This window comes from Engystomops pustulosus, chromosome 6 (genome assembly GCF_040894005.1).
Source record: "Engystomops pustulosus chromosome 6, aEngPut4.maternal, whole genome shotgun sequence".
Classification (NCBI taxonomy): domain Eukaryota; kingdom Metazoa; phylum Chordata; class Amphibia; order Anura; family Leptodactylidae; genus Engystomops; species Engystomops pustulosus.
Window position 1 is genome coordinate 32,684,490 of NC_092416.1, and position 25,675 is coordinate 32,710,164.

General features: G+C 45.0%; 1 protein-coding gene and 1 long non-coding RNA gene across 2 annotated transcripts in view; one reads left to right on the plus strand and one right to left on the minus strand.

Moving 5' to 3' along the window:
* Window positions 1–239: 239 nt before the first annotated feature.
* On the minus strand, window positions 240–6,465 carry LOC140065639 (uncharacterized). The gene is made up of 3 exons (XR_011847991.1): window positions 6,363–6,465; window positions 1,770–1,960; window positions 240–1,431 (listed from the first exon to the last, which is right to left on the minus strand). It is a non-coding gene; the product is annotated as an uncharacterized lncRNA (long non-coding RNA).
* Window positions 6,466–6,562: 97 nt separating this feature from the next.
* Window positions 6,563–25,675, plus strand: part of CBL (Cbl proto-oncogene) — a 32,397-nt gene continuing 13,284 nt past the window's right edge. The window contains exons 1-5 of the mRNA XM_072155599.1: window positions 6,563–6,896; window positions 18,852–19,099; window positions 21,374–21,520; window positions 23,111–23,267; window positions 24,497–24,618. Coding sequence (XP_072011700.1) covers window positions 6,756–6,896; window positions 18,852–19,099; window positions 21,374–21,520; window positions 23,111–23,267; window positions 24,497–24,618 — 815 coding nt within the window. The 5' untranslated portion in view covers window positions 6,563–6,755. The remainder of the gene's footprint in view (window positions 6,897–18,851; window positions 19,100–21,373; window positions 21,521–23,110; window positions 23,268–24,496; window positions 24,619–25,675) is intronic.

Sequence of the window (25,675 nt, forward strand, 5' to 3'; positions counted from 1 at the left end):
TGTGGGCGCGATACATACCAAAGATCATAAGAGGTAAGTGTACAAAGCAGAATAACAAAGAAATTTTCTTGCTATAATATATGCCGAGGACCAGAATATAATGATATTAAACATACATAAAAGCCACCATAATTATATTTGTAATTAACTTATTTTAGTGCATAAGTGGTATAAATATATATTATGCATATATACCTTGGACTATTAATTGTTTATTAATATATCATGTGCTGTAAAAAAAGATGTGAAGTGAAAAAACAGAAACCAAAAACACATAAATCGAAAATATATTAAAACCAATTATATATAACATTTGCAAATATGTGTGATTGTGCTATTTATTAAGCTGTAATGATAATAGTGTACAAGTGAATAAGGCAGAGTGATGATTTATTGATTGGTAGTCCAAATATAATGTGGCATAATGTGATTAGTAAAAGTTAAACTAGACCAATAATTGACTGTGTAATAATGGTCTAGCTCTGCAGAGTGTGCTGTGTGAAATGAGAGTGATGTGCTAAATAGTCAGCCTCTCCATAAAGTGCTGTGTGCAAGAAGTGTATAGTGCTTATAGATAAAGTGCAATAATCATGACTTGTTAAATTGTAAGGTGGATACTTGTAAATGTGCCATACTATATCCCTCACTCGGGTAACCAAGGGGAGATCTAAAGTGTCAAGTGCTGTAAAGTGCATAAATTGTGTTGTAAAATTACAATATAATAGCTGATTGGTATAATGTATTAAATAGTTCACCCCCAAGAGGAAGAGACCGTATCTATTTTATGAATGCTGATCCATAAGTAGGGAGGCATACAAGTATGTATAAGGCCTCCACATTGCCAACATTATGGTAATGCACGTGCCCAACCGCACATCCAGTGGGCAGTGTATGTCACTTCATCACCCCACCTGAGGGGGAACCTGAAATGCCTCGACCTAACCAATAATTATAATCTACCCTCAATGCACCTCCCTTACCGCCAAAAGTTACGAATGAAATATAAAAACGATAGATATACACTAAACCATAAATAATAAAATTAGCGATTCACTGCCCATTTCTACTTAAATATATGGGGAAAAGGAGAGCTTCTCATTTAATCCTAAAGGGGACACAGTATCCAATTTCACAATCCATTTCAATTCAATCCTCTCCAATCTTTTGAAGGTATCTCCTCCACGGGCTCCCAGAATAATCTTGTCGATACCATATGCTCGAAGATCCTGCCATCTGCCTGCATGGTATTCCAAAAAATGTTTCGGTACAGGTTTGAGTCGGGCTAGCTTTTCCAAATCAGTGGGCAGGAGTTTGCTTGCTGTCCTAATATCCCTAATATGTTCTTGGAGACGGATCCTCAACTCCCGTGTTGTCATGCCTACGTATTTGAGCCCACAAGGGCAGCAAATTACATAGACTACTCCAGTGGTGCTGCAATTAACAAAATGCACAATGTTAAAATTGCGTTGGCCTTTTGAGTCCTGAAAGGTTTTTGTTTTTATGACATATGGACACACAGAACAATGTCCACAGGGATATGATCCCCAGTCTGGACCCTTTGACCCAAAGATATAATTGCTGGGTTTAGGGGGAGTATAGTGACTCCTTACCAGAGTGCTGCCGATGGTATCAGCATGTCTGGACACTACCTGGGGTCTTTGTGCTATATGTTCCCTTATGTCAGGATCTGTTAATAATATTGGCCAGAACCTCTCAAAGATCTTGTTCATTTCCCTCCATTGTGCATTATATGGAGTAATAATTCTCACCTTGTTCTCCTGTGCATGTGTACGTTTCTGAGTCAAGAGTGATCTTCTATCAGTTGATTTTGCTCTCAGATAGCCCTTTTGTATGTCAGAGTGGCGATAACCCCTTTGTTTAAAGCGTGTTCTGAGGGTCATAGATTCCTTCTCAAAACTGTCAGGTGTGTCGCAAATTCGTCGTGCTCTCAAAAATTGTCCTGTTGGAATAGAACGGATCGTATGAGCTGGGTGAAATGATCTGGCATGCAGAAGGGCATTGACAGATGTTTGCTTCCGATGTATGGCAGTATTCAGGTGACCACCTGTTCCGACCTCAATCTGAATATCTAAAAATTCCATAATTGTTTGACTGATATTGCTTGTCAACCGGATATTCAGATTGTTGTTATTAAGATCTAACAGGAAACGATCCAGGTCATCCCTTGACCCCTGCCATATAAACAGAATGTCGTCGATGAATCTCATCCACGACAATACATGACCAGATGTTCTATCCATCGCCTCCTGTACCTCATTCCTCTCCCAATGGCCTAAAAACAAATTTGCGTACGAGGGGGCACATGTGGCCCCCATCGCCGTCCCCCTCGTTTGAACATAAAATTTATCCTTGAATAAAAAATAATTGTGGTTAAGGACAAACCACAATAATTTCAAAAGAAAGGATACCAGGTCCTCATCCAGATCCCGATTACTCAAAAAGAACTGGGCTGCTGATATCCCCAGATCATGTGCAATGCATGTATATAGTCCCTCGACATCGCAGGATACTAGATACATGTCTGATTCTAACGTGACACCCTCCAACCGCTTGAGGACATCCGTAGAATCCTGGATGTAGGATGGGAGTTCTTCTACACAGGGGCGTAAATAAAAATCAATAAATCTACAGGAAGGCTCGCACAGACTGCCACATCCCGAGACTATAGGGCGTCCTGGTGGTATTTTGGCATCCTTATGTATTTTGGGCAAAAAATACAATGTAGGTATGATGGGAAACTCTACTTCCAGCCCTTTCCGAATCCTTTCAGGTATAATGCGATTTTCCAAGGCCTCATCCAATATGCACAACAATTCATCATTGTATATATTTGTGGGATTGGTTGTTAGTTGTTTATAACACTCCTTTTGTTTAAGTTGTTTAAATGCCTCAGCCTCATACATCATGATCGGCCACACCACCACATTACCGCCCTTGTCAGCTGGCTTAAAAATTACTTCTTTCATATTTTTTAGTTCATTAAGGGCTTTTCTTTGACCTCACTAAATTTTGTACTGTACTGAGAAGATCCTTCACCCATGAAATCCTCATATATCTGTTCATGCTCGTAACACACATGTACACAAGAGACATTTCAGGACCCTTGAAGGTCCTCCAAAGGTCCTGAAATAACAGATTGGAAGCAGGCAGAAGGGGCACATCTTCCATTCCCCAAGAAGCTGTTTCTAGTCCCGTATGTAGGAAGTGATTCCAGACTTGTAGGGGCTATAATATTCATACAGCCCTGGGCCCATGGTGGTCTTAATTTGTCCTTGTGTATCAGTGCAGTTCAAAGTTAATGATGCACTGACTGAAAATCACCTCTATAACAAGTAGGCAATGGCCGATGAAGACTGGTGCCACTTTCAAATTGTGCCAAAGCACTGTGGCATCAAATGAAGAAGGAACATTTATCTTGCCTAGGCGTCCACAGGATAAGCCCTAACTTGCTGATCGGTTGGGGTCTCAGTGATGGGACATCCCACAGATCACGAGAACATGGACACATCGCACCCCAAGATGACCAGAGCAGCCAGTCGCGTATCCATGGGCCGAGCATGATGCTCATCAGTCTCTGTAAGCTCCATAGAGATGAACTGGGCAGCCTACGCATGCGCTACTGGCTGCTCCCATCATCTTGGGGTGTAACAGGGGTACATCAGACCCATGTTCTCTTAATCTGTGGGGGTCTCATCACTGTGGATAGGGCCTAACTTTCTATGATGAGACAACCCTTTAAAGGAAACCTACCAGTTATAATGGCACGGGTAAGCAGTAAGTACCGAGCACCAGCTCAGGGTGAGCTGGTGCCGGTACTTACTTTCGTTAGTGTTATTAACCACTGTATCGCGGTTTTAACACTTTTTAAACTTTAAAGCAGAAGAGGCTTCGGCGTGCGCAACATCTCCGTCATTTCCTATGTAGGCGCGCCCACGATCGTGCGCGCGCAGTGCCGAAGCCTCTTCTGCTCTAAAGTTTAAACAGTGTTAAAACCGCAATACAGCGGTTAATAACACTAACGAAACTAAGCACCGGCACCAGCTCACCCTGAGCTGGTGCTCGGTACTTACTGCTTACCCCTGCCATTATAACTGGTAGGTTTCCTTTAAGGGTGTTTTTAGATCCATAGAGGGATTTCACTTCAGGATTCTTGGAGTAGTACCAGTGTTGTTTACAGCTGACAAAAGCAGAACAAGAAATGCGAAGGCATTTTCTTTTCCAGTCAGATAAGTGTCTTGCATAACACTGGTGATATACATTTATTTAATTTTCCAAAATAAAATTTGGGTGTTCCTAAGGCTATGGTTACTTGTCACAGGTGCTCCCTCGACCCATATTTCGGGTGACACACCCCAGTGTCAGCAAGAGTGGCTCTGGCGCTGCTTATCTCTACCCACTCCTGATTCCCGTCCTTCAGTCATGTGCGCATGCCCCCGTCTCCTAGGGCGCGCGCCGGCTTCAGGAAATTTAAAGGGCCAGCGCACCATTAATTGGCGCAGGCCATTTCCAATAATTCTATATAAACCTGTCTCTCCCTGCATACCCTGCCGGATCTTCATGCCTTGTGCCTTAGAGAAAGCTGTGTTCCATGCTCTGTGCTGATACTGTGATTTCCCATTGTAACGCCGGTTCCGTTTCTGACTATGCTCCACCGCTGCCTGCCTTGACCCATTGCTACGACTCTGATCCCGTGCTGCCTGTCCTGACCTCCTGCCTGTCCCTGACTAAGACTCTGCTTAACGTCTTTGTACCTTGCCTTGGCTGCCACCGCGGACTAAGTCGAACCTGTGGAACGACCTGGTGGTACCATGCGGCAGCTTTGCGGCAGACTCTGGTGAAAACCGGGTGCCACTTAGATTCCAGTCCCAGGTGTCGGCTTACGTAATTGTCCACTGTGGTCCAGAGGGTCCACTACCCCAGAACCCTGACATTTCTGTTATATCTGTGCCTACGTCATCCTCTGTCCGTAAGGTACAGAAGAAAATACTATTTTTCCATAACAGTTTTGACCTAATTTGCATCACACCTGTCAGTCTCCTGCAACTGTACTCCAGTACATCACTAGTTTCCCCACCCCCTCTCCCGTTTTGACAGACCACTCCCATTCACTGTCTGTCTTGTCTAGAATTCAGAGTACGGGTTCAATCTCTAAGGGGTCTACAGGCCCTAAGTTCTTTTCCTGCTATAGACATTGTAAGCTTGTTTTGTATCCTGGTATTTTGTCCTTTTGCCTGTATTCAGACTACTCTTTTTCCTGTAACTTTGTACAGCATTTGTCTGGTGACTATACTTTGTAGTGTCTTGTCTTTGTCTCTGTGTATTGTACTTTGGTATAGGAAGAGAATTTTCTCTAGATTTCCTCTACCATAAAGGTAAGATGAGACAATCAGGCAGGGACAGCTGGGAAGGGGGTTTAGTCTCAGGGCCCAGTGTCTCTGTCTGTGACACTTGTCCTATCCCAGATCCTGCATTAGTTACCTGCTAATTTTGGCAACACAACATGAAAACTGCAATGTTACAATGTTACACTGCAACATCACCTCTAATGATTCTCGTTCCACAGACAGGACTTTGACCCGACATCTGTAAAAGATTTTGCTATTAATTTTCCCAACTACCATATCACTTTCACATCAATGGGTGGCCACTGGGTCTCTGTCTACAAGTGGCACCGTCGGCTCCCGGAAAGAAGCTGAGAAATGCCCTAAATCCAATGGATTCTGCTTGTAGCGGAAAAACCGAGCCAACTGCAGCTTTGTACCACTGTCAGGTAGTAGTAGGCCTCATGGGTTTTCCAGGAAAATGAGGAGCCTCTAGGGGTCTGGTGTAGGAAACAAATAAGCTCTCCCCGCTCCAGGCTTTAAAGGGCAGCTACCACCAGGATGAAGTACTGTATGCAAATAAGCCCGAGGGGCTTCAGGCTCCATTGGTGTTATTGGAAACTGGAGCCCCTCAGGCTCGTCTGAATACAGCCTTTTATCCTAGTGGTAGATGTCCTTTAAGCCTGTTCCCTCCCCAAAGTTTTGTGAAGGTTGAGGGATCTGTTTTATGCAGTGAGTAGCCTCCTCTGCCCACGGGATTTCACTTTGTTTTCCAGAGGAAATCCCTTCCTATGTTGTCCCCTAGTCCGGGGAGGCCACTCATTCGAGGAAACGGGTCCCATGACCAGACGCATGCTCAAAAAAATCTAAGTACCATATCAACGGCAGAACCAGGACCCAAAGCAGATTTTTTTGCACTCCTTGCAAAAATGCAAAAAAAATATGGAAAACCCCCTTTAAGACGACTACAGCTTTGTAGTCAAGTCTCCAGCATTGCCAGCTCCTTAGAATGAAATGTACCAGCAAAATCCAGGAAGGTTATTTGTAGAGCCTTCCCCTTCACAGCATGTCTTTCCAGCAGGCATCAAGAAGGGAAGACACAGCTCTCTAACTCACTATTCCCGTTGCCAGTAGTCAATATGGCGGCTGAAAATTTAATCTGAACTGCGCATGCGGCGTTTGTGAAGAACTATTATCCAATCACAGGCGTTTCACTCTCCGGCCGCCGGGTGGGCGGGGCCTGGTGTCTCGGCGCTGGCTGTGCGCGCTCCCGTGGCATGAGGCGGAAGTGACGGCGGCGGCGCTGTGCCCGGGAGTCTCCTGTCCCCTCCCTGCCCGGCGTACACTGGGAGGGCCCTGTCCGGGAGCCGCGGTGCTCTCCGGTAGCAATAAGCTCCCTTCTCCTCCTCAACCATGGCGACCAATATGCGGAAAGGCGGGGGGCTCATCGGCCTGGTGAAAGACGCATTCCAACCGCATCACCACCACCCAGCTGCTCAGCCCGGGGCTGTGGACCGGAAGACGGTGGAGAAGTGCTGGAAGCTGATGGATAAGGTGGGCTGTGTGTAGTCTAGTCACTGCGCCACAGGCCTGTGCACACCGTGCGGTTCTCGTGCGTCATCACTCATCCTGTCTATATGATGTGGTGATGATTCCTGTCACTGGCCGCTTATCTCTGTGCTGTGGCCGCCTCTTGTCTCTACCATCAGTGGGGTCTGATATCTTGGGCTGTGTTCACACCTGAATTGTCTCTTTCAGATTTACTGTATCTCTGTGTAGCTTCGCGCTGTGCAAATTTTTTGGGGGAAAGTGCTGAAATCTTATACCTGTCTGGAGGGCGGGGGTTGATTTTGGTGATATTATGGTAATACGCCCACGGTGTGACTGTATGGGGGTATATACTGCTGTACGTAGTGTGCAGGGATCTATAGTACTTGTAATTACAGTAATATATGGACGTCTGTGTCTGACTGCGACTACTTAACCACCATATCGGATGCCAAGGGCTGCTAATATTTTGAGATATTGGTCCTTAAGTGTGTAACCATGTTTGTGTGTAGCAGCAGGACTGTGAAATATGCTCTTTTAGCTGAGCGAATCATTGTAAAACTTCCAGCAGGGTTCTGGTTTGATGATAAAGTAAAAGGCGGTGCTGCTGAATAGTAGCCGCTGTGGGATAGTAGCCGCTGTGGGGTTGTAGCCAAATGTATAGGGCACAATAGTGGCCCTAATGTCCAATCCTGAAAAATATATGCATTTTTCACAGTCCTGCTGCTACTAACATGCACTCAAATGTTATAACTTATGACTGTATCTTTTTAAAGTGAATGTCGCCTATCAGAATCCACAGTGAGAGTTGGACCCAATATTACAGATGAGCGGACCCGTAGTTATAGCTTGGGTTCGTCCGCGTAGTTATAGTTTTGGGTTTGGACGTATTGTCGGCTGAACAGTTAATCTGGCAAATTGCTGCTTGTTTCCTACCACCATCATAGGGCAGCCATAGCTAGTAGCAAGGGGCGTTAATTTGCCGTATTAATTGTTCGGCCGCCAATACGACCGGGTCACATGGTCGAACCCGAACTAAAACTATGTGTCTGCTAGTCTGTACCCGAGATCTAATATGTTTTCCCCGGAGTAAGATGTGAATTAAAGGACATCATCAGGATGAAGGACTGTATGCAAATGAGTCTGAGGGGCACCTGGCTCCGTTAACACCTATGGATCCTAGAGCCCCTCAGGCTCATTTGCATACTTTCCATCATCCTGGTGGTAGATGCCCTTTAATATACAGCGATCTGTACTGCAGCACATTGACTGCACAAGCAAGTTCACACACGGCAGTTTTTACTCGACAAAACAAAGTTTAAAATCCCTTCTCCAGACGGATTCTTCTCGATATTAAAGATCCGGATTATCAGTGCGGATTTCATTACACGACTAGCGAATAAAATCTGCCGTTCTTGCATCCGAATCCCTTTTTTTTTTTTTGCAAGGATTTTGGAATGTTTTTTCTTTGCCAAATTCCTTGTGCAAAACTATATCATGAAGCCTCCCCGTCCTATAGACGCAGCTTTTATAGAAAGAAGTGTGGGGGCTGCACCTCTGTTTCTAGGAAGTTTAAAAAAAAAAAAAAACTCTTTGTGCATTACAAAAACTTTTTGTAAAATAAAACATTTTGTGTGTTCCAGAGGAGTTTTTGTAGAACATCAGAAGGGGAAATCCTGCAACAGAAATCTTGGTATGAGTGGTGGGTGTCTTCTCCGAAATCTAATCCTGTACTCAGGGGAATAGCTGCAGGAGCGTGGGCAGAAGCTGAGCTTTAGTCCGCGTTCACATGTTGCACTTGAGATCCAGGAAAACTAAACGTACAAGTGTTTTTAGGTGTAAATGCTTCTGCGTTCTGGAGCAGCTCCTTCCTGAAGTGCAGAATGTGAACACAACCGAAGGGGCTCCCCTGTGGGAAAATGAAAGCTGAGCTCTCATTGGTTGCCATGAGCCACTAGAACAGACACTACTGACAATTCCTTCCCCCCTCTACTATTTCTATATCTGCTGGAAAAGTTTTGTGGTCAATAATCGGACAAATTCGCCGCCCCCCCTATTCACACTGTGCCCATGAGACCGTTACACCTGAGCTAGTGCCTGCTGTATTATCATCAGGGTCAGGAGCCGCTTCCCTTTTCTACTCACTTCCTAATAATAAACCTTGTCACTTCCTTATTTCTTTGAACTGCAAATTTACATTGTGGTAAAATAATCTACAGAATGTGCAGCCGGGTCACACACCGCGCCGAGGGGAGATAAGATCCGTGATAGCAGTATTTATTTTTTTATCAGCATCCCTGTGCTACCTTTATTCTACTGCTGCCACGTCTTTCCCTGGAAAACAACTTCACTTCAAGCGACTGACTCCGAATCTTCTGTGCGGGGATATGCTAGTGTGTATTCAGCGGGGAGCGTCCTATATACACCAGTCACTGGCCCCATTGGCTGTATACTGATGAGGCCAGTGATTGGCTGCAGTGTGGTTCCTCTCTCCCCTGCTGGGAGGCGTCTGTATACACCAGTCACTGGCCCCATTGGCTGTATACTGATGAGGCTAGTGATTGGCTGCAGTGTGGTTCCTCTCTCTTTTCTGCGGGGAGGTGTCTGTATACCCCAGTCACTGGCCCCATTGGCTGTATACTGATGAGGCCAGTGATTGGCTGCAGTTTGGTAAGTCTCTCTTCTGCGGGGAGGCGTCTGTATACACCAGTCACTGGTCCCATTGGGCGTATACTGATGAGGCCAGTGATTGGCTGCAGTGTGGTACCTCTCTTTTCTACGGGGAGGCATCTGTATACACCAGTCACTGGCCCAATTGAGAGTTGTTTTGGTACCAGAATTAGGAATTTCAAAGAAAAACTTAAAGCTCTTTTACATGACCAGGGGGTAAGAAAAATAACACATGCCCGGCCTTACTTTTGCTCTATGTTACTCTGATACGTCCCAAACAGGTAATATTATTGTGGGTGCCTCAGTGGGGACATCACATCAGCAGTGCACGCCACCTACAACCTATGGTTGGGTGCGCAGATCAGTACCAACGCTGCAGTACAGATGGCATAAGGAAGTCCTTGCGTCATATTTCTGTATGATGCAAGGATTCCCGTTCTGTGCACTCCGTGAGATCCGACCAACATTCTGGTCTGTTTCCGGTCTGCACACGTTCTTTTGCTCCGGGTGCAGAATGTCGGCACGACGTTACTACTGATGTACACTCTATATACCACCAGAAGCCCATGGTGACTGCTCCGTATACCTGGCTTGTTAAGTTCAGCAAATGACCAGCATCCAGAGAGCTCTGCGTCTAACGAGGGGTCGGTGGGCAGTCGAGTGTTCTTGGGTCAGGGACTGTCTGTACATGATTCTGTGGCTCACTGGTAATACTCCTGCCTCCCATGCACAAGGACGGTGGGTCTGATCTCATCACTGACCAAGTCAAATAAAATATCCAAATAATTTTATAACCTATCCTATCTAGGGAGTCTCTATGTTTGGGTGATGGGATTCCACTTCTCGGGGACCCATGGCCACCCAAACCACCCACCACATTTTATACTGAGAAGGATCTTCACCCATGAAATGCTCTCAATACACATGTACACAAGAGCCATTTCAGGACCTTTAATGGTCCTCCAAAGGTCCTGAAAACCCAGATTGAAAGCAGAAGGGCCGCATCCTAAATTTCCCAAGGAGCTGATTCTAGTCCCATATGTAGGAGGGGATTCCAGACTTGTCGGGGATATAATGGTCATACAGCCCTGGGCAGTCTTATTCTGTCCCTGTGTTGCCTTGTTGGGGACAGAAGTTGCACCTTCCCTTATTCTCTATTATAACGAAAACCTTTGGTGCTAGTTTGATCTGGGTCTACATTGTTACGCTTCGTGTTCGTAACTTGCATTAAACGTGCATGAGTTTGGACAGATGGCGGTTCTGTACAACACAAGCGGGGCATAGCCGGACCTCCGCTGTCTTCCCAGTAATAGTAGCAGGACTTCCTCTGTCCTTGCTTAGATGGTCGCTGATAATGAGGACCAGGGTTGTGTACAGAAGGCTCCATAATAAAAGCTTTGATCATGTGTGCCATGAATAGTAGGTGTCATGATGTAGCTGTGGGGCTCCCGGGCCGCTCTGTGTATTGTGTCCGCTGGACTATTTATAGAGGTTTCACTTAGTCAGAGCGGAAGCTGATAAAGTTTAGTGGCTTATCCTCCTCTCCTTCCCGTCGGGATGCACTGTGTAGCCTGGAATATCGTCTGACTGCAGTCATGATTATAGGATTCATGTCTTTTACATTGTGACTTTTTTTTTCTGTGCTCTTTGTGCTGTATTCATTCATTGTGGTGGGTTCAGGATGTCGGCGGTGATCAGGTAGAAGCGCTGCCACTTCTCGTAATGATGCTGTCGTAGGTAGCTTATATGTTAGTATTCTCTATTACCCGTATTACTTCTTTTGGGTAATTTCCCGTTGACAACATAGCAGCAACATTTTAATAATAATTCCTTAATTTATATAGCGTACACAGATTACGCAGTCCTACCTGTATGTTTTGGAGTGTGGGAGGAAACCAGAGGAGCCGGAGGAAACCCATGCAAACGCGTAGATAACATACAAACTCTCTGCAGTTGTTGACCCTGGGACTTGAACCAAGGTCCCCAGCGCTGCAAGGCTGTAATGCTAACCACTAAACCGCTGTACAGATCTTGAGGTTCAAAGTTCCCTATGCACAGAATAAGGGATAACATGCAGGTGGGGATAGTGGTGTTGTGGCTTGTCTGACCTCTGGTCTCGGGAGGGTGCTGTCCCCAATTAATGAACAAAACAATGGGGGTATAGTATGTACTCTGTATCGCTGACAGCCCCAAACAATGACTAAAGACACAGTTCTTTAGGGAAGTCCTCTCTAGGGTTTCTCTATGGACCCCCATCGATTGTTATGTTACCCCTAACCACCAGATTGAATCGTGAATGTTTAACCTTTTAATAATCAACGGAAGAATCTCAGATTCTATAAATATTGGATGTTAAAAAAAGCGACCTACACAAAATAGGGAACACATTTTTAGTAGTTTATTCTTCTCACAAAACTGAAAGGACATCTACCACCAGGATGAAGGATTGTAAACCAAGCACACTGACATACTAGTGTGTGCCCGCTCTTGCAGGATCGGATCTTCTTTTAGCTTATAATGCCCTTGTTTTTAAAAAAAAAAATTATGCAAATGAACCTGAAGGGCTCTGGGATCAAATAACAGCCATGAAGCCCGGAGCCCCTCAGGCTCAATTGCATAAAAACATCTAAACACTCTGCACTAAGCAAAAATAAGCAATGATTAATATGCATAATTGGACTTGTTGTCTCTCTCCAGCCGCGCTGAAGCTATTTTGTGTCCGTAACTTTACAGTTCCGCTTTAAGATGCATTGATGCTCAAAATAAATAAAGGAAATCTACCATCAAATTCCATCAGGATAAACCAAGGACACTACTCATAGATCCAGGCACCGTGACTGTGGTAATCTTCTTATATTTGTTATCCATGGCCTCCTTCCTTCTAAAATCAACTTTTTAAAATTATGCTAATGAGTCGGAAGGGCTTTGGGGGCGTTACCAGAGCCCCCTGTGTGCTTTCGCTACACATGCTCCATGGTTTATCATGCTTGACTTTGATGGTAGATTTCCTTTTTTGTGCAAAATATAAAGAAAAAAAAAAGATACACATTTCACAAGGTCTGGCAGCACAGATTACCGGCACAGAGCGGCAAGCTCACAGTCCAGATGACCACACGGCCTGCAAATAAGGACCGAGCTATAATCTTCTCTATGCCATGCCAAGAATTGCTAAAAATTCTATTTTATGTCTCCATGTCTTGACAAAGGGTTAAATTACTCTCCAATTATTATCCATATAAGAAAATACCATTCAAAAATGCCTCCTGTCTCGCAAAAGCCAAGCATTCAACCAGCTGCCTTCACACGAAGGTTAGTTTTTTAGAACTGAACATAACGCACCATTTTCTGTAGGCCACAACTTTTTTTATTCAAATTTTTAGTTTAACCTCTAAAACCAGAGAAGGACTGGACTGCGGTTGAGGAGAATGGGGGGAGTAGAAGTACAAGTGAGCCCTAAAATGAGTATATTTCATTCTCTCCCATCTGATTCCTGAGCGGTTACATAGTGAGTGCTGACCTCCCGCAGCGCCGCTCGCTCTACAGCTGGGGTTTTGTATGTTCTTCTACATCTATTAGGGTCACGTGGGAACCTGCGCAGCTGTCGCAGTGATGTGTCTGTGGCCTGTGAGATCTTCTAGAGTAAAGGAAACCTCAGACAACTTCCCCTGGAAAGAGTGACTCAGCGCGAGCCTCTGCAGCTCACAACCAAGTAACACAAGACCTCCTGACCTACAAGTCTATAAGGACGCTGCGCCCACTCGTCAAATTATTCTGAATGTTCTTTAAGGAATTTTGCCGCTCTTGGGAAGGTGATATCGGATCTGATATCTGGCCAGGCTTTTCTTTGGCTCTTCGGGCTTGGTTTTTGTGGTGTGTTCATCACTGTTTTATGGTTGGAAGCAACAAAGGCTTAAAAAAAAATCTTTTTAAAAAAAATTGTAATACAAAGGAATGAGTATTGTGCAAGCAATAAGCAGAAGCTGCAGCAGTTGTCTGAGGGGCGGTGGTCATGATAAATAGAAGTGCAAAGGGGTCGGAAACACAAGTGAGAACGTTGAGTTTTCGCCGTGCTCTGCGGGTGTGGTGCAGCATGGAAAACAAGAGTAGCTGAGACTAGGTGAGACTTGTATTGTAAGTTGTCACACTGTTCTACCTGTTACATCTACACCTTCTAAAAAAGCAGAAGTGAGAAGTTGCTGCTAGAAATATCCGCCGGCGTCTTGTCCGCGCTAGAGAGTAACCTCCCGACTAGGGGCATCTTGTGCAATTTTATATGGAAGTGAAGATGGGTTTTAGTTACTGTGGGTTCTCTTGTGAAATCTGCGTAAAGAACTCGGCAACCTCATAGCAGCTGCGACTATAGAAAAGAACATGACCGTGGTTGGTCCCTGATTCGCCCATAGCACCATTTAGGGCATCATAGTGATAGATGATACAAAGAGTCATGTGAATAAAGAGCACAGAAGTCTATGGAGGCGGGAGGGGGAGCTGTGAGTTACAGCAGCTTTGTCTCTACCCTCCAGCAAAGAGGGGATTGCAAATTTGCAAAGAGAGACGGTTAAATAATTAAAATAACCAAGTCCCAATTTTTTTTTAAAAAGTGTTACCGGGTTAAACCTGCAACAATGCGAAGAGGGAAATCTATAGCCACCCCTGGATGAAACCTGCAACAATACGAAGAGGGGAATCTATAGCCACCCCTGGATGAAACCTGCAACAATACGAAGAGGGGAATCTATAGCCACCCCTGGATGAAACCTGCAACAATACGAAGAGGGGGAATCTATAGCCACCCCTGGATGAAACCTGCAACAATACGAAGAGGGGGAATCTATAGCCACCCCTGGATGAAACCTGCAACAATGCAAAGAGGGGAATCTATAGCCACCCCTGGATGAAACCTGCAACAATACGAAGAGGGGAATCTATAGCCACCCCTGGATGAAACCTGCAACAATGCAAAGAGGGGAATCTATAGCCACCCCTGGATGGATGAAACCTGCAACAATACGAAGAGGGGAATCTATAGCCACCCCTGGATGAAACCTGCAACAATACGAAGAGGGGAATCTATAGCCACCCCTGGATGAAACCTGCAACAATACGAAGAGGGGGAATCTATAGCCACCCCTGGATGAAACCTGCAACAATACGAAGAGGGGGAATCTATAGCCACCCCTGGATGAAACCTGCAACAATGCAAAGAGGGGAATCTATAGCCACCCCTGGATGAAACCTGCAACAATGCAAAGAGGGGAATCTATAGCCACCCCTGGATGAAACCTGCAACAATACGAAGAGGGGAATCTATAGCCACCCCTGGATGAAACCTGCAACAATACGAAGAGGGGAATCTATAGCCACCCCTGGATGAAACCTGCAACAATACGAAGAGGGAAATCTATAGCCACCCCTGGATGAAACCTGCAACAATACAAAGAGGGGGAATCTATAGCCACCCCTGGATGAAACCTGCAACAATACAAAGAGGGGGAATCTATAGCCACCCCTGGATGAAACCTGCAACAATGCAAAGAGGGGAATCTATAGCCACCCCTGGATGAAACCTGCAACAATACGAAGAGGGAAATCTATAGCCACCCCTGGATGAAACCTGCAACAATACGAAGAGGGGAATCTATAGCCACCCCTGGATGAAACCTGCAACAATACGAAGAGGGAAATCTATAGCCACCCCTGGATGAAACCTGCAACAATACAAAGAGGGGGAATCTATAGCCACCCCTGGATGAAACCTGCAACAATACAAAGAGGGGGAATCTATAGCCACCCCTGGATGAAACCTGCAACAATACGAAGAGGGGAATCTATAGCCACCCCTGGATGAAACCTGCAACAATACGAAGAGGGGAATCTATAGCCACCCCTGGATGAAACCTGCAACAATACGAAGAGGGGGAATCTATAGCCACCCCTGGATGAAACCTGCAACAATACGAAGAGGGGGAATCTATAGCCACCCCTGGATGAAACCTGCAACAATGCAAAGAGGGGAATCTATAGCCACCCCTGGATGAAACCTGCAACAATGCAAAGAGGGGAATCTATAGCCACCCCTGGATGAAACCTGCAACAATACGAAGAGGGGAATCTATAGCCACCCCTGGATGAAACCTGCAACAATACGAAGAGGGGAATCTATAGCCACCCCTGGATGAAACCTGCAACAATACGAAGAGGGAAATCTATAGCCACCCCTGGATGAAACCTGCAACAATACAAAGAGGGGGAATCTATAGCCACCCCTGGATGAAACCTGCAACAATACAAAGAGGGGGAATCTATAGCCACCCCTGGATGAAACCTGCAACAATGCAAAGAGGGGAATCTATAGCCACCCCTGGATGAAACCTGCAACAATACGAAGAGGGAAATCTATAGCCACCCCTGGATGAAACCTGCAACAATACGAAGAGGGGAATCTATAGCCACCCCTGGATGAAACCTGCAACAATACGAAGAGGGGAATCTATAGACACCCCTGGATGAAACCTGCAACAACGATGTCACTATATAGAGTTTCTTTTTTGCGTGTCTGCTGCAGTTTTCCAGCAGATATTTGGCAGTGCAGTGAAACCTCTTGGAGCAGACCGAATTTGCAAAGAAAATTGGTCTCATAATGGGGTAAAGAGAAATTCTATAGAATGGGGGGGGGGGGGGGGGAATCGGTCACAAAAAAAAAAAAAACATCTTCTAGGAAGGAGGTCTTCTCGTAGGGGTGGTTTTCAGGGGAAGTCTCGCTGTATTAGCGTCCGAGGTTAGGCACCCAGGGATATGAGGGCGATGTGATGAGTGACAGACTACGGTGTACTCTGGTACAGTCTCTCTTGCACCATTGTGTTCTGCTTTTTTCGCCTTATGCCCTCAGCCATTGAACATTTTTTAGTGTTGCGTTGTACTTTTTTTTAATTGTAACTTCTCGGGTTATTTTTACCTTTTTGGCATTGGAAAAAAAACTGTTACTAACAGTGCAAAAACATTTATAGCTACTGACCCCCATGGTGATTTGCTGCAACATGAATTGGGGTTGTAGTAACTACATTGTTCTCAACTAACTCCTGCACTCACTGAGATACCTGGGCGCTGTGCTATGCAGTTTCTGATACTTGTACAATTGAGTGGAGCAGCATGACCCATGTGTGACCTACCACTTCTTCGATAAGTGATAATCGAACCCCCATTCTATGGGTCACAGTGCTCCATTCTGTTCATTGCCCCAGAAGTCAGACCCTCACCGATCATCTTTTTGTCTCCTGTTCTTGGATTGTTTAAAAAAAAAATTAAAAGTTGCTACAACCCCAATAATTTTACTCCCTGCATTTCCATAATGTCCATCCTGTGTAGATGCACTTAAAGGGTTTTATCCATCTAGTATTAACAATTTATTATAATCTTTCTTTAAATAGTGACATCTTATTCTGCGGCACTTTACAAATCACGAGGAACAAAGACAAATAAAATATAACAATACAAAGCAAGAATATAGTCATATGGAAACAGTAGGAATGAGGCCCTTCTCACTGTCTGAGGGAATATTAAAAATCAATTACTGGTGTGTGCCCCCTCTGGCACGATCTGCTCTTTTTTTAATGTTCTTATTCCCTGGTCTTTACAAAAAAAGGCTTTTATAATTATGCAAATGACCCTCTGGGGCTCTGGGCTCCATAGGTGTTAATGGAGCCTGGAGCCTTCCAGACTCATTTGCATAAATGTAAAGCCTTTTTTTTCTTAAAATCAAGGATATAGGAAACTTGAATAAGAGCAGTTCTTGCTAGAGGGGCGCACATCAGTATGTTAGTGTGCTTGGTTTACAATCCTTCATCCAGACGGTAGATTTCCTTTAACATCTTAACGACGTGTGACGTGTCGGCTGCCGGTGTTTGGAGAGGGCTCATGCAGCTGGTGAATATTGCAGCAAACATCCACAGGTAACCCCTGCGATCAGTGCTAGCACCCTTCCTTCGCGTGGGCGCTGCCATGTTGGCTGAGGTCGTTGCTCCCCGTGACGTTATTGGGGAGTGGTGATATGTTGCTATGACTGCCTCGGGTCTTATGAAGACCCTAGGCTTAACCCATCTATTATAATGTGCGATTTGTACATTGTAATAGATGATGTGGAAAATCCCCATATGCTGCCATATTGTAGTATAGCAGTATATGGTAGGATCAATCGGACAACCTAGGGTTAAAGTACCCTAAGGGGTCTAAGGGATCACCCCCATTTCCCTAACTAACATAAACAGTAAAAATCATAAACTTGTTGGGTATCGCTGTGTCCCAGAATGTCCGATCTATCAAAATATAATAACTGTTATACCTTCAGTTTATCCCCGTAATAGAAAATGGCGCCCAAAGTCGGAAAAATAACACTATTTGGCCATTTTGCTAAATATAAAAACATCTAATAAAAGTGATCAAAATGCCTTAGTCCTCAAAATGGTCCAAAATAAAATATTCTCTCCTTTCCTGGGCCATATTATGTTCCATGTGCAGCTCATCTGTGTCCCGCACTGGTTGTATGCCGCGGTATCTGGAGCCAGGGCAGGAGGGCACAAGTACTTACCACTCCTGGGTACTCTCCTGCCTCTGCTTTGTTCTGGGTCCTGATGCAGATACATACTACCAGTGTCAGGACAATTAATGGAGCGGCAGATAACAAGGAGCAGTGAGGAATTTTATGCTGCACTCGCCCCTGCCCCGCCGCCTCCACCATTGAGCGCTCTTCCATCAGTTATGGAAGTCCTCAGTGGACTCAGCAGGGTGCAGAATGCAATTTGAGGCTTCACAGGTCACTTGTGCAACTAAGTTTTAGTTGAGATGAATGTGACTGCACTTTATGTACATGCTCAGTAGCGAAGCTCCTCTGCTACAGATCAGAGGAATAAAACACTGGGAATGATGCCTGCATTTACGTCAGCACTGTGGGAGGCTCCAGGAAAACAGGACTATGGAATTCGGTGACCTTTTTGTTGGCGTTGGGGAAATTTAGGGATCCAAGTCTGAAGTTACTGGCTCCACAACCCTGTGTGTAGCTGTCATTTGTCCTACTCTTGGGGATGGAGTGGTGCATGGAGTCACAATGTCTGTGAAACTGCACCACTTGACCCACTTTTGATGCCGGATCTTAAGCCTAAATCAATAGTAAATAACCCCTCTAAGGGACTGAAGTGACATTTGGAGCACTTTACAGAGCCCATAAGGCCACATTAGATGACCCATCGGTGAATCTTCATCTTAACCAACCACTTACTCTGTCATTTCTTTTTGCAGGTGGTCCGTTTGTGCCAGAACCAAAGGCTCGCCTTGAAAAACAGCCCTCCGTATATATTGGACCTCCTGCCGGACACGTACCAGCACCTCCGCACCATTATGTCTCGTTATGAGGGGAAGATGGAGATTCTTGGGGAAAATGAATACTTTCGAGTTTTCATGGAAAATCTCTTGAAGAAGACCAAGCAGACCATCAGCCTGTTCAAGGAAGGCAAGGAACGCATGTATGAGGAGAATTCCCAGCCAAGGTCAGTCTATACATTGTATACAGTTCTGGGACTTTTCTTTTATAGGGGTTTTCAAAAATCTTATCAAGTGTAAGAAATGTAAAAAAAATCTTTTGCCATTTCGATTAGTTTTTTTCTGCTATTTAAAAAAAAAAAAGTGATTGTGTACACATCTGAGCACTGACTAGGATCCAGTTAACCTTTTAAAAGGAATGGTACCCTTAAAGGGGTTGGCAAATTCTATTACATAAGTTGCCCATGTGCCGTTACTGCCTAAATAATAAACTTTGAATGTTCAAGTGATTCAGCAGTCCTGCTACTTACTTTAGTGTTGTCTGCCGACTCTACGTGGATCTTTGTTTACATCAGAGCACTCTTGAATAGGAGGAGCTGCAGAAGGAGGTTATGACTCATTCTGTTCCCTACCCTCTCCCTGTGTCAGTGAATGAGAAGGAGAGGCACAGAGGATCCGACTGCTGTGACCCCCAATTTTCCAGAGAATGGGGGGTCCAGTTCTTGTTATTAGGGGGAAGCTTCAGATAGAGCACTTGTCCTTCTGTTCAATTAAATACTTAGGGGGTGTCAGAAATTGGCCTGCCCCTCCACCCGTTAGTGGGTAAGAGCCTCGGCATCTGCCTTCGCACTCACTGTGACTATTTTAGGCTTTTGAAAAATACCCCCATGACACCCCCCACCCTACCCCGTGTGCATTCTTGTTCACTTTATATAGACGCACAGAGTCCCACCTCTTGGGGGCTCAGCACCTTCATTTTATTGCAGCCGTCATTTATATTTCATGCACGTCTTGTAGCGCTTGTTACTTGCAGAAAATAAAATTCTCTGTGTAAAAGTAGGAAGTTTTGCATCGTGGAATGGAAAAAAAAGGGAGAGGAAGTGAATGTGACCGCACGCAGTGTTGGGCTTTGACGCATGAACATTGTGAAACACAATACAGAAATTTTTAAGCTCAGTCACTGCCTTTTAGTTCTAAAATTGGTAGAAATGTTTGTAGAGGTGGGAAGTGAAGCTTCAGGTGATAGAGATTGTGTATATGAGAGCAGGAGGAGCTGATATCTAGGTTCATGTAATGTGAAGCAGGACTTCTTACTAAATATCTCCAACAGGAATCATGGCTAGATGGCAAGAGTCTCCCTTACTCCACCCATAGGACTCCTAGGATAATACTTATATAGCACTACATAATCAGTAAGGGATTCACATACATTACATTAAGGATGCATTCAAGTACAAAAACTACAGAGGAACAGGTGGGAGGAGGACCCTGCATGTGAGGGCTCACAATCTGTATGATAGAGGCTGAGAGTCCGGCTGCCTCTCCCCACGGGACCCCTAGGCTAGAGGCTGAGAGTGTAGGTTTCTGTGGACCTGAACAGACCTTTCACCAAAAAAGTAAAAAAAAAAAAAAAGTTTAGGGTGCAGGTGTGTAAGAAAATAAAAGGGGACCTGCACTAGAGAAACCTAATCCTTTGAAGGGACACTAAACATAGAAAATGCACAACTTTAAGGCAAAAACTTCCCTTGATCTATTTCGTTACATTGCCAAATGTTTTCCCTCGCGGTCCCATTTTCCCAGCAGTGTCAGGAATGAGCGCTCCTGCAGATGATCTCTCAGCTTATCCACATCCCACATACATTCCCTTTAATTCTACCAAAGTTTGTCCTTTTATATGGGGTGAGAGATGAGACTCTACGTAATCTTATGCTTCTTATCTGACATGTGAAAGATTGATCCATTTTTGACCTATGGGTGAAAAAATAATTTTACTGACTTCCTTGTCAAAGTGTTAAAGGGTTTGTACAGGATGTCAAAAACCCGCTGTAATCCTGTGCATGGGTTGTGTGTGATAAGTCTCTGGAGCTGCTCCCCCGGATCTAAAGGATCTGTGTCAAGGGAAGGATTTCCTAGATGAGCCCCCACTTTCCCTGGAGCCTTGTAATGCCGGATGCTGGTGTGGAAACATATCCAGGCCAGAGGCTTATTTATTGCTGGCGTATAGTCATATTTAAGATTTATAGAGAAAGGGGGGGGGGGGTTCTGGCCCTGTGGCTGATCGTGCTAAGCCATCCCTTTAACAAACCCATGACAGGTTGCAGGATGATGACCGGGCTACTGACAGTATTTGCCTATTCTCCCATCCCCAGACTTGGTTACTGTGGCTTCCTCCTCCCATTGTCCCTCTGTATCTGCTGCACTTTGGTCAGTGTTATGTTACTATGTGTACGGATAATAATGACGGTTTTATCATCTCGTTTCTCTCTCTCTCTTCCCATTAGACGGAATTTGACCAAATTATCCCTGATCTTCAGTCACATGCTCGCCGAGCTCAAAGGAATATTCCCCAATGGATTGTTTCAAGGAGATAATTTCCGGATCACCAAAGCGGATGCTGCTGAATTCTGGAGGAAAGCGTTTGGAGAAAAGTACGGATCTATGGATCTGTTTTTCCTTTTTATTTCGATTATACTGTGTGAATAGTAATTAAAGGGGAGCTTCAGGAGGCGGGTAGTAAAGAAAACCCAAAATACGAAAAGTCTCTAGTTCTAGAAGTGGCTGGGGGAGGGGGGGGGGGGTCACAGGACCCTCTTGGGAAAATTGGTGGTCTCCTCAGACCAAGGGGCGTCAGTGGCAATGACGTCTAGAAGTCTGAAGAGACCAATGGATTGGCCATCACAGGTGCCTATCACCCCCCAGCCCCTGGGTTCTGGGAGCAGGTGCTGGTTCCTTATACCATCCCATACCCTGGGGAATCCATGAAACCCATTCACAAGGTTTTGAACACTTACCTCTAACAGAGTTTACATAGGACAGCAGGCTTTATGTCAAGGCTCTGTGACTGGGGTTAAAGGGGTTTGATATTTATCCCCTGCCCCTAGCTGTGACTTCTGCCAGTCTGTGGGTCACTTTACAGCGCCAGTTTTGGCCCAACAGTCCCTGTCCATGGATTTTCTGGCCTAAACTGACATGCGCTGTGGAGTTCTGGGTTCAGTGTTAGAGGTTGAGCAAAATTTGGCCATGTCCAATGGGCCTATGGCGAGTATCACAAAGCAGTGTTCAGTCCGAATCACACAGCCTAAAATTCCTGGACCTATCATGGGTGTATGAACTGAATATGGCCTGAACGCTACTGGACCGGTCCTACACGGAGCTATGAGACCAGCGCTTTGCTCATCCTGCTCTGCAGTGTCCAAATGACTGTAATGTATGAAATGAGGTTTTTTTGCCTATTTCTAAAATCCACATTAAAACCTGCGTGTGAACAGTTTCCCATAACTGCATCAATACTTGTTGTGTTTTCTCACCGAGGTCCTGCTCTTAGTTTCCCCCTTTTAACGAGAATGAAGCAGTTTTTACCGTTCTGCCTCAAACAGGACCTGGATCTATATATAACGCAACTTAATGACAGATTTTCCACAATCGCAGGGCGGCTCATAATACAAGTTTTTCCACTTTTGTTCCGGTTTATTTTGTCTCCATTAAAGGTCTCATAGCCGGCGGGGGCTGGGATTATGTCCCGTCGCTATATATAACACTTCTTCTTTTAGGACAGAACAATGGACGTCGCTCTTGGCTTTTCCTCCGCCGCACGGTCGTTTTGTTTCCGTGACCATAAAATCCTCTTCTTCTTTCTAAATGTATCTGCACATTTCACTTCCCGTTGTGGAGCATCTCACTGGCCCCGCTGTATTACATTACTGCGCACGTATATGGGGACATGATTTTGTAGTCGGGGGCAAAACTTGTGACCCCATATTCCAAAAAGATTCATGGGAGCTCCCGACCTTACATGACCGGTTGCCTTATATGTAAAGGATTGAAAAATGTGGAAACTTTAGATGCAGGTCCTCCACAGCATTGCAACTAGTCACAATCTAGACAATACTACAAAGAAATAGCGCCCCCTATATATTATACACTCACTATCATCCCCTGTGTTAAGGTAGTTGATTACTATGCACCATTACTTGTATTATTTAAAACATGTTTTTGTTTTTTTGTTTTTTTCCCTAAAGAACAATCGTCCCTTGGAAAATATTCCGGCACGCCCTACACGAAGTGCACCCCATTTCTTCTGGTCTGGAGGCCATGGCTCTGAAGTCCACCATCGACCTCACGTGTAACGATTATATCTCCGTTTTTGAGTTCGACATCTTCACTCGACTCTTTCAGGTACGTGGTTTGTTTTTCTTTGACCAGACACGGCTCACGTTTTTAATATTGTCCCGTATCTTGTGTTACTTTATCATTGGTGGGATCACAGGTTGTAGACTCGCCTCATTGCTCTTTTAAAGAGCTACTATTAGGTTTGCATCTTATCCTCTATCTACAGAATACAGGGGAGAACAAGCTGATCCGTGGGGGGTCCGACTGCTTTTACACCTAGCTATACATAGAATAGGGGTCTCGTTCTCGGTAATGGGTAGAATACAGGACATTATTCAATACTGTGGGAGTGTTGGAAATTGCAAATCAGCAAATCTGGTAGTATTGAATGGAGAGGCAGCACACACGCTCATCCTGCCGCTCCATCCATTAGCGCTCATGTGTGCTTGCCCAAGCCGGGAGGAGGGGTGATCTCTCCATAGACCTCCCCTCCTCATCCCTGCCCTCTCCATAAAAAGCATGTCCTGTATTCTGCCCGGCGGCCGCCCTGTCGCGGTCACGCTCTGCTGAGACGCACTGTCTGCACCGTGACCAGGTGCATGGGGCCCTAGTGAGAACGGGACCCCCGGTCCCCTGCATTGCATGGGGTCACTCTCTTATTTTTTCCAGACTGCTGGTACCCCCACTAATCGGCTTGGTCACAGGATAGGGAATAAGTTGCAATCTTGACACAACCCCTTTAAAGTGTCTGACACTGGCAGGGATGACCGATGTCTCTAGTAGAGCCATAGGGAATGAATAGAGCTGGAGGGGGGGGGGGGTGTAACATTATTGAGCATCTGCTACAGTTTCACCGCAGAACGAGACCCTCGTTTTTGGGATCTTTGGTCCCAGCATTTGAATCCCCACGGATAACCAAGATATTCCCTATACAAAAGATACAAAAGGAGGTGGAGGAAAAGTTTTGGTAAAACAAGTATTTTTATTATTTGCCCGAGTATGAATACATTTCCTATACAAAAGATTGGGTTATTCCCTTGAATGGAAATCTTCTAGAATGTCCACTTGGCAAATTAATAAAATACAAATTTTCCCCAAACTTTTTCTCCCTGAACCTTTTCACCCACCTTCTAAACCTCTTGTTGGTGAGCACACAAGGCATATAGGACATTCCGGCTTCCTCCTTACTCCGGATACCTGAGTAGTAATCTAGTATGGGGTGTGATGTAAGTAGCAGCCGGTGACTCTCATGGCCACTTCTTCCCTGTCACTCTTCCTTTTTCCTCTTCCCGCAGCCATGGTCTTCCCTCCTCAGGAACTGGAACAGCCTGGCAGTGACTCACCCGGGTTACATGGCTTTCCTGACTTACGATGAAGTTAAGGCAAGACTTCAGAAGTTTATTCACAAGCCTGGGAGGTGAGTGTAGAGGATGAGCCAGCGCTGGGGTATGGCCTGAATGTGTTATACTATATGAATGAGAAATGTTCTGGGGGGGGGGGGGGGTGGACATTAAAGGAAATGTCCATGTAATATGGATGTGTTAATGTTGTGCAGCTTTGGGTTATATTTATGTTGTGGTTGGGGGTAAAAAAAAATATCTGCAACAAATCCACAATAATCTCCAGACTGTGTACATGCAAATGTCAACCTTGTGTTCCAGTCTTGTGACTTCTCCTGTGTTGCTTTTGTCAGCACTTTTGCCTCCTCCCCCTTAAGAATGACAAGAATATTTCCCTTTAGTAGTATGTTACCTGAGCTCTGGTGGAACAAGCTGGAACAGAGAAGTTACATTCATCATGGGGGGAGAGGACATGATCACGGAAAAGTTTGAGAACTACATTTTTATTTCTTAAAGGGATCCTCTCATCAGAAATTGGCCTAATAAACAATTACCAGAATGTTGTCTAGCAGCTTTTCACTTTCCAGATCATGTCTCTTTCATGGCCCTGCATGGATCTACCATCCACAAAATCAACTTTGCATTTTTATGTAAATTGGGTGTATAAAGTCAAGCTGGCGGAGAGTTTAACATGGAAGTGAAGCTCTCCCTGCCTCAGAACGCCTCCTCCTCTGTGCTTGACATCATGCATCAACCTTCTGGAGATCTGGTTAGTGATGTCTCTGGATGCAGGACCATAAATTACAGTGAAGGAGCTTTCTGAGGAAGAGAGAGCTTGACTTCAGTGTTGAAATCTCCGCCTCCATGACTTCATACAACCAATTTTCATCTCACTTCAAAATTGATTTTATGGATGATGCCACCACACTGGGTCATGAAAGAAACCTGATCCAGAAGGCATTCAGCTGAGTGACAGCATAATGGGAATTGTGTATTAGGATGAAGGATTGTAAACTAAGAACACTGACACAATGCTTTATGCCCCCTCTGGCAGGATCTGCTCTTCTTTAAGATGATTATTCCATTGTTTTAAGAAAAAGGCAAATTAGCCTGAAGGGCTCCAGACTCGATCTA